Here is a 12,067-nt window from a genome sequence, read left to right as displayed (position 1 = left end):
AATTAAAAAGTTATAACACTATCAGTTTATTGATATTGCTTTGCTTTTGCCGATTTGTTCTTGCTTTTCGTGCAGTTTCTTTCCAGTGATGTGGAAATGTGAAGCTTTCTGTACAAGAAGGTACAATTTTTGTACTTTACATGTAATGTTTCAATGTGAATGAAATGTGTGCAGTTTGCTGAATATTATTGTATAAATGTATTTACCATTTTTTTAAAATTCATATTAGTGGTCCACCAAATATAAAATTATATATATAGTTGTCCATGAAGTTCTAAGGATTGACGACCGCTCTTCTACATGGTGTGCAAAGAGCTAACTTTATATTCTCCAGTATTGGTAATCTCTAACTGAACAAAAAAGTACATATGTTAGGATGGAAAGTATGCAAATTAGGCAACTGAAAACATTTCTGAAATGGATGTCTGTTGGAATTCAGTGCTTAGTTTTATTTAAAGTTGATGTAGTTTCTGAAAGTGATCAGTATTCACTAAAAGTAAAATACATAATATACATGAAAGACAAAAACAGGGGCTAACAGAAAGACTTTAAGGGGGTGACATAAATGGAAGTTTTTGAGTATACTTTAAAGTGTCATATCAAGAACATGGAATCACTTTTTAACTTTTGAATTAGTCTTTCTAATGCTGCACAAGGACTTGACAAGGTTGGACTCTATGAGGAAAAAACCAATGGTTGGAGGTCCACTCAATCCAACTTCTAAAGGGGGCCCATGTAAAAGTGGGATAATCATCATGTTATTGGACCAAAGAGGAAAAGAATTATACACTGTTTACTAGGAGAGTCAAGCTATAACTTAAACTGTGATTTTAAAGATATTTCGATTTAGAAGGAACATATAGCTTGCCCTCCTGTGTTAATGAAAGATCCTGTTTCCACAAAAACATTGTTGGAGGGTGGAATTGTTAAAAACAGCAGCATTAAGATGTACATTTTTGATGGAGGTTTTGTAATTGATCTCAGATATGTGGACAAAGTTTTAGAGCTCCGTGTAAAGCTGGTTAGAGGTGCAACTAGACCAAAAATTTGTTTAAAAGATGATAGAACTCATTCACATTGAGAATCTCTGATATCAGAACACTTGGAAACAGAAGATAACATTTGGATAAATTAGCAAGCTTATTCATCACACTCTCAAAACCAGATTCAGCAAGTGTAGAATGCCTCAAGCTGCAACAGCAGAATGATAATTTCTCTCTGGACTCAACAGGCTCTGAAAAATGTACTTTACAAACAGCTGCACACAATTTTACAATATTCAACTACTAGTAATCCTATGAGAATAAGATGTGATATTTACATTTCTGTCAGACATGGCCAAAGAAAGATTTAATGCAAAAGAGAAGAGAGAACTTTTTCCTCATTTTTTAAAGTACATATATTTGACTTTAAACAGGGTTGCCACTCAAACAGGAGAATGAAATTCCCTGACTTTAGGGGAATGTTTTAAGAAAATTCAAGTCTATCTGTGTAATGCACGTTGGCTGTGCTAAGAGGTAAATTAATTACAGTATTACTTGAGAACACAAAAATTTGCAAATTACACATGACTTATATCTATATAAATACGAGGGCTATCCAGAAAGTAGATTACGTTTTGGAATAAAAAAATAAACAAAGTATAGGAAACAAATTTTATTATATACAGATGAAAGCCACACTCAAATACTACTTTTCTACATAGTCACCATACAAATTAAGGCATTTATCGTAGCGATGTACGAGCTTGGAAATTCCTTCGTCGAAAAATTCGGCCGCCTGCGCCTTCAACCACTTCGTTACCTCTTCTTGCAGCTGTGCGTCGTCATCAAAACGCTGCATAGCCAGCCACTTCTTCATTGCTGGGAATAGGTGGAAGTCGCTCGGTGCCAGGTCGGGACTGTACGGTGGATGAGGAAACAACTCCCACTTAAAAGATTCAAGAACTTTACGAGTGACATTTGCCGTGTGGGGCCGGGCGTTGTCGTGAATCAACAAGATCTTAGAGCTCAACATTCCTCTGCGCTTGTTTTGAATTGCTCTTCTGAGTTTTTGGAGAGTTTGGCAATACCTTTGAGAGTTTATTGTAGTGCCTCTTTCCAGGAAGTCCACCAAAATTATACCTTTTCTGTCCCAAAAAACAGTCGCCATCATCTTCCTTGCCGACATTGTTTGCATGCATTTCTTGGGTTTTTGGGGAGAACTTGTGTGCCCCCACTGCATTGATTGCAATTTCGTTTCACAGTTCACATGTTTCACCCATGTTTCGTCACCAGTAACGATGCGATCGAGTAAAGAGTCACCATCCTTATGGTAAGCGTCCAAAAAGTTCAACGCTGCAGCCATTCGCTGATTTTTGTGGTCCTCTGTCAAGATTTTTGGAATCCATCTTGCACAAAACTTGTGGTAACCAAGCTTTTCGCTGATGATTTCGTGCAACAAACTTCACGAAATTTGTGGAAAACTCAAAGAAAGTTCCGTTACGAGTATTGTGAAATTTCGATTTTCACGGACTTTAGCATCGACTTTTTCGAGAAGTTCGGCGGTCACTATGCTGGGTCTCCCACTTCGATCTTCGTCGTGAACATTGGTTCGGCCATTTTGAAATCTTATGACCCACTGACGCACTCCACCTTCAGTGATAATGTTGTCCCCATATACTTCACGAAGCTGCCGATAGATTTCTATCGGTTTACAGTTTTTTGCAGTCAGAAACCTTATTACTGAGCGCACCTCGCAGCTCGCGGGATTTTCAATTAACGCAGACATTTCAAACCGTCACAGTATCTGAACGGAGCACAGCACGAACCTCTCACTAGCACGGCTAGATGCAGACTGAGCTGCGCAACGCTCTGACCCCAAGATGGCCGCGCTAGCCCCGCCCCTAGCGGACACAGACGGAAACGTAATCTACTTCCTGGATGGCCCTCGTATAATCCCCAAAGCATTACTATTTTAACTATAATAGGAACTGTTTTCTCCACTGAAGATTAAGATTAGAATCTGCCTAATCTGGATTAATAAATGTCTTTTTTTGCATACATTTTGCAGCTAAACAAAAGAAAGAAATATATTCAATGATATTTTTAAATAAATTCAGGTATTTTATATTTATTCAGCAGCATACATAAGCAAAAAATATGTGCATTAAATTTCATGATGGCATGTCATCATACCACTAGAATTTATTTCAGAATTTTGACAGAGAAAATTTCCTGAAACTTGAAAGGATTATTTACTAATAATAAATAAATTTAGAGGGAAGAAGTAGCATTAAATGATATGAATAACATAAAAATAAAGCTAATTACTTAAAAATTGAATTAGAATAATCAATGATATTTTAGCGAATATAGTTATATTTAATGGTTAGCCTAGATAACTGATTACTATTCTTTTATTTTACTGTAAAAGGACAAATAAGGCATTAAATAGGGAAAAAAAAAGCTTTAAAAATTTTGTGATAAAATCCTAGTATACGGTAAGGCCTTGGGACGATTTTGAAAATTGTCGCCAACACCAAAATGACCCGTTTACTGCTCATCATAATGTCGCCATATCCCGTGTGTACTGTATATGGAGGTTATTCTAACCTAAGAAAGTATATGTAAAGAAGGAAAGGTTCCATAGATGTAATGCTATTACGCCGCTAGAAAGCGGAGGGAAAATTCGCCAAGGAAATTGAAGAACGTGTTAAGAAGAAATATTCTTTGACAAAATGTTTTTTCTTTGATTTTTCACAATAATTTAAACACGGATTTTCATAGTTTTCTTCCCCTCAAAATAACTGATCCATTAATTAATTTACTTAAGCGAAAAAATATTTTCTTTTGTTTTAAAGTTTAAAGAAATTTTAAACAAAATTCATTTTATGAACTCTTGATAACATGACCTTCGAACTTCAACACTGGCTTTGAGCTTTGGCCAAATACATATTCTTTGATTCTAACTTTCATATTATCGTATACTAGGATTAAACTGATTTTGTTTTATAAGAGAATAAGTATATTGTTTAGTTCAACATGCACTGCACGTGCGCATGCGATTCTCGAGGTTACTGGAAACCAAAGTTGCTGGAAACTTGCTTTGCCTATCTAAAAGATAATCTAATTGGAGCTTCAAAAATTGGCTCTTTGCCAACTGCCCGAATGACACTCACGCGATACACAATTCACCAAGAAAGTTATCGCTTCCAACGTCGGCACATAACTCGCTTTTTTGGGGGGGATTGGCATATGAAATTCCTTGACTTTTCCAGATTTTTACTAAAATATTTAAACTCCCTAACTTTTTCTGGTTTTCCAGGTAGCATGGCAACCTTGTTTAAATTCAATATTTTGAGATTAATCAACTGGCAATATACGAAAATTAATCAAATAGGAAAAGATAAATGCAATGTAAAACTTAATATAAGCCAAAACAGCAACCTTATTTTTGCGTAGATTTTTAAAACTTGAATGATTTTGAGGGCGATCAGACACATACCCCATTTCTTCAAGAGCAAAAACATTTTGTTAACATGGGTGGAGCAACTGTATCAAACACAAGGATGAAGCAAAGCAAACATGAGTATAATGCCACCTGTCAAGGAAAATAGTAATGGAACATGACAACCTAAGGTATTAGAATTTTTAACTGTGTTAGGAAGGACTAAATGCAAATTGATGTAAATAACTACATAAGATGAATTTTAACAAGTATAAAAAGATTCACAGAAATCCAAATCATTAACTGATTTCCATGGATAATTCCATGGAAGTTCCATGGATAATTTTTGTAAACTCAAAGTCAAAATTGTGATTAAATTTCCAACCATGATTAGCTATCAAAGATTTCTTCTTTTCGAAGATAAGATTTGTGTTTCTTGATGTGAAATTTTAATGTTCTTTTAGTTTGGCTGATATATCTCAAACCACTCAACAAGACACTATAAATTCCCTAAGATTTAAAGTCAGAGATGGTATCTTTAAGAATCAAACAAAGAATTTCACTTTTATTTGGGAAAATTACCTGAAAGTTGAATTTATGGAGAATCTGACCAATTTTTATAATTGATAAAAAGACGAAATGGAATGATGATGAGGTTATTACAATTCTTTTGAACAATGAATGTGTTCTTATCAATGATCATGCGAGAAAATTTTTTCCAATGACACTTGCTTTCGAATAACTGAAATCATTAGGAAGTACTGGACTGAGGGACCATAGCTAGTTCTTCATTTTGGTGATAATAAATATTTTTGGAAAGAAAGCAGGATTAACTCAAACTTTAGGGACAGAAATTTACTCCTCAGTTTCAGTATGCATGAAATGAAATTCTCAAAGTTTCAAAGCATTTGCTAAAATATTACTAAGCAGTGATTTTGCATCAAAAGAAATCATAACTGAGTGCTGAGAAGAAATATCTTTAAGTTTCTCAAAAACTTCAAAAATAATTTTTTTCATAGTGTAATTATTGTTAAAAAGTAAAGAAAAACATCTAGAAACTAAATATTGGTTAAAGTGCATCATGTTGTTCCTAAGTTAGAAACTATAAGATGAAAAGGAATCCCAATTTTGTGAATTTTGGGAAGAGCATAAGATTAAGCACAGTCACCAATATGTGGAATGTGAAGTCTTTTAAACTCATTTGGGAGTACATGAGAAGACATAATAGCTGTTTCAAATTTTATCAGAAGGATCTTTAGAGATCAAGCAGTATGGGCCTTCATTTATCAGTTTCATGACTCCATCAATGTATTTAAGTAATTAACTGGAATATTATATCTTTCAATGCTTCTGAAATTTAAATCAGTTTAAAAGCTTGCTGAGTATGAGCAATGATTTGAGTAGTTGAAGGTTTCCATGTCCATGGAAGGTTGAAGTTTTATTTTAATACTTTTATCTTATCCTCTGAAAGATTAACATTAGAGATATTAAGATTGGAATTAATATTTAGTTTTTGGAATTTGGAAGCAGAATTCTTTATGGCGTTGATATGTGATTTTGGTTCTAGACCAAGATTTATGATCAACAGAGGAAAAATTTGAAATAGTTCGACAGTTCTTAAATGGAAATGATATACTCAGTTTTAGATGAACGTTGTTTCCCCCCCCCTTTAATGTGACAGTTTGAATTACACATAATTTTAGAAATACTTACAGAAGATTTTTATTTACATTTGACTTTAAGGAATGATATTCTGACATTTGCATTTAAGCAGAAAATGAAGATGTTTCAAAAATTTCATACACTTGAGCCATAGCTAACAAAGCTGGTTTTTTTCTTACAAAACTGCATGGATAATAAGAAAAATGTTTAAAATGATAGAAATTATAGGTAATAAAAAAGTGCTTATAATGCAGGATAATTTTAGAAAGTTAACAAAGAATTATGAAATTATCCAACAGGGGCAAAATGATCAAAGAGAAATACAACTGGAAAAAAAAAAACTCAGCGACTTCTGACAATAAAAGAATCCATCATCAATGTAAAATGATAATCCAAAAAAACAAAACCAAAAGAACCTTCTCAAAAATACTAGTTAATAACAGAAAACAAAATAGAAAGAAAAATATGCCAATGTAAAACTTAAATAAATATGATCTATGTTAAATAATTTTTTTGTATAAATAGTTTTTAATATTTTTTCAACAAATAACAGTCGAATTTTTTTTTTTTTTTTGTTAGTATCCTTAATTTTGATCACAGTATATTTTTAAATGTATAATTTCCCTTTTCAAATATTTAAAAATATTGTTTTATATATATATATATATATATATAAGTAAAACATGCTTTTAAGTACATAAAAGTGAAAAAGGCTTGCTTTTTATGATTTCTTTCCTTTCTCATAGCACTTAATTTTCATATTTCCTTACTTTCTGTGGTATGTGTTACAAACGTGATGCATGAATTCTTTATGAATTCAATCTGAATTCTATAAATAAATATATAAAAGCAACAGATATATACTTGTGTTTTTATTCAATGATTCATCTTTTCTACGACGCTTCCTCTGAGCTCTCTGAGCAGGTTTCTTGGCAGGAGAAGAAACAGGAGAAGGTTCCCTTTAAAAAAAAAAGTAAGTTACTCTCTGTTGTTGATAAACATAACAGTAACACAAACAATACATTTTTCTATTATATGTATTACATGCCGAATTCTTAAGAGTTTAAAAAAAAAAAAAAAAAAGAGGAGACTTTTAAGAAAGAGAATTACATTTATAACTTTGCACTGCATTTATAATTGTTATGAAATTAAAAATTATCTATTTGCAAGATGAGTCATTTGTCTGTTAACACCTATAGCAACACTATCTTGTGGCATTATGATGCCATTGTTAGAAATCAAAAATGCAAATATAATGTTATTATTATTATTATTATTATTATTATTATTATTTGCATATTATATATTTTTACTTCTAATTTTTACTTACCAGGATGTTACATACTGATAACAAAGCAACAATATCACTGCTTTACTTTGCAAGATAAATAAAATCAATATTACTGTTTTGCAGAAAAATAGCTTATACAATAAAAAATGATGATATTTTTATGATGTACAGCAGGGGTTCCCAACCTATGGTACGTGCAAAAGATATGCAAAAGCATTAGCAGTAATTATAAAAAAAAAACAACAAAGTATTATAATGAATATACTGATGAAAAAAATTAAATGCTCAGACAGTTTAAATTTATCACTGAATAAAAGGGACAGTAACTGTGAGGAATTTGGTAAAAATATATTTACGGGTGCCTCTTTGCAATACCTGGATACTGCTACACAAAGACCAAATATTAACTTAAATAATTGCATAAACTCGGTATCCATGCACACATCGACCTATTTTCACTTAAAGAAACTTGGCATTGCACACTCTCTTGACTTTATCCATGTATGCATCAACCTATTTTCACTTGAAAAAAATCAGAGACTTGAATAAACTTGGCAATGCGCACTCCTTTGACTTTGTCCATGTACACATCGATGTATTTTCACTTAAAAAGTCAAAGGAGCAACAAGTTCTACAGTAGAGCCAAACAAAAAATACATAATCTCAGTAAGGTACATTTTAAATCAAACAATAAAATAACATAAAAAAGGGAATGCAAGGATCTTATGCATCTAAGCACTACACAAAGCAAATATCCACTTACCTTATTTAGAAATTTATGCATCTTCAGTCTGTGGACATAAAATTCCTTAACAGCATCCAAAAAATTCCTAAAATTATCTGAACTAGAATCTGTATATTGGCATCACCACATAAATTCACAAAAATAAGACCAAAAAATATCCTCCATAGTGCCGGACTGTCGATGGCATTTCTTGCATGAACCTTTCTTACGACAAACCCCAGACCCATTCAAAGCCATCTGAACGATGTTTACGTTCGACCATACACATTTCCTTCCTATAAACAGGACAGTTTTAATGGCTACTAAGTAAACCTTCATTTATGCACCAGTCAATTAATGCTATTTTCCCTTTTTGTTAAAAATCTTACAGAAACTTCAAATTAATCTTACTACATTCTACCATATAAACCAGAAAACAAGCAATGTACTTCCTAATCAACACACACCACAAGCCCTTACAAATCTTTTCCCATCATTCAAAATTTACTGCAATCACACAACCGATTATGTCATAATAGGATTTCCATAACATTCAACTACTCAGATTACCATAAATGAAACAACTTGGCAATAAGTGAAACAACAACTTCATAATTAACAACTTCATGATAATACAAGGGGCACCCTTCAATCTACTTTAACCGTGAATTCTAATGTAACGGTCACAGACCAAATTGCATATGAGAGCAACGTAAATATTTGTAACTAATGCCCCCAACACCATTTATGTTGTTTGACTCCTTAACTTTATCCCACTTCCTGCTTTCTCATAATGAGTTGTATTAAATGATTGGAAGCCAATAATATGTTTAATATTTGAGTGAATCTTCAAGTGAATTATGTAACTGTCTTTCTTTAAAGTTATATTACAGTCAAATTTGCTTGATGTTTTTGGAATTGTTAAGTAAGAAGTTTGTTTAAATAAAATGGAAAAGAGGTTAAGAAGTAGACTTTGCACAGAACTACTATGATGGTGCAGAGGTGGTCCGGTGCACTGGCTAGCAAGATGGCTAGACCTCACTTGCACTGACTACTTCCTCTGAGACTATGTCAAGATACTGGCATATGAAAGCCCAATTTCAAGTACTGAGGAACTTGTATTCATCATGACAGCTACTGTCCAGGACATGTGTGATGTTTTCCAGAAAATATCAGATCTTCCATGTGCCAAAGATATGAGGTCCGGGGTCATAATTTCAAACACCTTCTTTGATGATGATTGTGACTACTTTTATTCTTATTTCTTGATTTCTGCTGTATTAAGCATAATAAACACGTTTCCTTGGTTCATGTTTTTCCTTTCTTGAGTTTTGTGTTGTCACTACCATGCCAGGAAAAACTTTTCGACAACGCACTACTATGTGATTTTCCATAGTCTAGGTGTAGTCTATCTTTCCTGAAAGTTTGTAACCGATTTGCTGAAACACCCTGTATATATATAATCAGCCTTATTTCATTAAATCATCAATGACTAATTACTTAATTATTAATCAATTCAATTTTAGCTTGTGCTTTTTGCAGTATATTTTGACATTAACTTGATTTATAAAAGCATTTTCATAATAAGTTCTTTCCACAAATAACTCAGGCTTAATAAATTAAATTTATTTAATCTTAGCTGCATTAGGTTTTAGTTTTCAAAGCTTATTTTATGCTCACTTGTTACAATTTATTTTATTTAAATATACATACATATATATAACTCTCTTTCATAAGAATAAATTGAATTTAATTAAATAAATTTAAATTAAAAACAAATTTAATTAAATAATTCTTTGCACCATTGCTGCAAGGAATGGAATTTAAATTTAAACAAATTTAAATTTAAATTTTAACTAACACGTATAAAAGTAAAAAAGCAAATTTAAAGCCAAAATTAAAAACAAAATTAAAAAAGCAAATTTAAAGCAAAAATAATTTAAAAAAAATATTTTAAAAATGTGCAAACATATAAAAGATTTAATTCTCGAACTAATCTACAATATCATTTAAATTCAGAAGCATAAGCAAAGCAAGTGCTAAATCAATCTATGAAAATAAATTCACTAATTTAGCAAATTAAAATTAATCCAAACAATTTTTTTAAAAATGCATAAGTGAATGACTGTTGAGCAGACAGGAGACAGACTTATCAAGGGGAAGTTGCCTCCAAACCTAACTCTCCAATCATTCAATTCGTGTTTCGTAATTCATGCAGGCAAGGGTAAAAGTCAAAACCAAAGTAAAAAGTGAAGAATGTCCAAAAAGAAATACCAATAAAGTGGTGCCCTTAGAAATTAGCATTTAAGAATTAAAGTTCTAAAAGGAAAATACTAATGAAGTCTTTTTTAATTTTGGCTTTAAATTTGCTTTTTTACTTTTATACGTGTTTGTTTAAATTTAAAAATAAAAATATAATTCTCTTTCTATACATATATATATCAGGGCTTAATTTCTAAAATTAGAAGTACCATAGCCCTATGGAAGACCGTCAGCAAAGAGTAACAAGAGTAAATAAATAAATCAAATGACTATTAAACTCATTAATAATTTTAAAATTAAACAGTTGATTATTATCAAATTAATTAATTCTAATTTAATTGATAATTATTAGATAATTAATTAATTATTATTTATTGAAATAATTAAAATTAAATTAAATGTAAAGAGATAAATTAAAATTTAATAAGCGATTTTTAATATAATTTTATTGCTAAAAATAAAATTTTCGAGGTACAATTTCTACTGCTTTTGTTATTCAGTTACATAAATGAAGTGCCGTAACCTTCTTATTTAGGGCTCCGGTGTGCTAAGGCTAGAATTATGATTTATTACCAAAACTAAGAAGCATAGGAGCCGGGATCAGGTGAGCTCCGGCCCAAATTAAACTCTGATCGTAGGGGAGAATTATCACAAAAATTAAATATACTTAAAGTATAGCTGATGAAAATTAAAGTAATGCTATAACAGGGTGAAACAGAATGAGGGTATGAGTGGGTAGAAATAAAAAATGAGGGGAATCTTGGTGAGAGAGAACGTTTTCTTTGACCACAGCTCTCTGCTGTTATAATTATAGCCATCAAGCGGATGTGTGTCAGAGGCAAAATGAGTCCTGAATCTGCCTCCTAAGGATGAATGTAAAGTTGCTGGTTATACTTTTCGCTACCCCCTATTTATTTACATTAGTGGATACTGTGGGAAGACGATGTACAGGACGTGCTTGAGCAGTTTATCTCATCATTTCACCATTATTGTACTCGCTGTTATTTAACGCACATTAAAGAACACAAATTTTCCTTCCTGTGAGGATAACTAACCATCGATACCAATACACTAAATACGATAGCATGGCGAGAAATTTACGCATTCCTAAACACACTCCCCTAAATTTATTGCCCTTCTTAAAGGGAAAGTTTCTGCGTGTGAGTGAGGAGACTGAACGTCTCATGTTCTCATGAGTTCGTATTTCTACGGAAATAGAGTATTGGAAGGTCTGCTTATTGTTAAACTAAAATGTTAGGAATTAAAAAACTTTTTTCCCTTGAAATTGTGGTTCAGTTTTATAAAAAGAAGTACCGGAGCTCATCTTATTTAGGGCTCCGGTTCGCTCCGACTAAAATTGTAATTTATCTTAAAAATTGAAAAGTACCGGAGCCGAGCTCCGGTGCAATTTAAACACTGATATATATATATAAATTCACTAGTAAAATAAAAAAATTTTCTATACTTTACATTTATAAATCATTCAAATTTTACAGGTTACTTTTCCAAATAATAAGAGAAAATGAGCATCTATGGTTCGTTGTTTCGAATGAGAAAATAAAAGTATAAAAATTATTGAAATATTACCTCTTAATAATTATTTCTGTCAAACCTTTATTGCATTCATCTTCAGAAGTTGAAGGGCTTCAAAGAAAAGGGGGAAAAATTCAAAATTTAATGTACTTTATATCTTGATTATA

General features: G+C 31.8%; 1 protein-coding gene across 1 annotated transcript in view; it reads right to left on the bottom strand.

The window, feature by feature from the left end:
- Nucleotides 1-12,067, bottom strand: part of mip40 (Myb-interacting protein 40) — a 35,124-nt gene that overhangs the window by 19,440 nt on the left and 3,617 nt on the right. Inside the window, exons 3-4 of the mRNA XM_035351165.2 lie at nt 11,955-12,011; nt 6,955-7,049 (exon numbers count right to left, since the gene is read on the bottom strand). Of these exons, the coding sequence (XP_035207056.1) occupies nt 6,955-7,049; nt 11,955-12,011 (152 nt within the window). The remainder of the gene's footprint in view (nt 1-6,954; nt 7,050-11,954; nt 12,012-12,067) is intronic.

The sequence above is a fragment of the Stegodyphus dumicola genome, chromosome 8 (assembly GCF_044657685.1).
Source record: "Stegodyphus dumicola isolate Sdum_Otavi_A_Nest chromosome 8, ASM4465768v1".
Lineage (NCBI taxonomy): Eukaryota > Metazoa > Arthropoda > Arachnida > Araneae > Eresidae > Stegodyphus > Stegodyphus dumicola.
The sequence above is the reverse complement of the archived record's forward strand: the minus strand, read 5'-3'. Positions and strand labels throughout refer to the sequence as shown.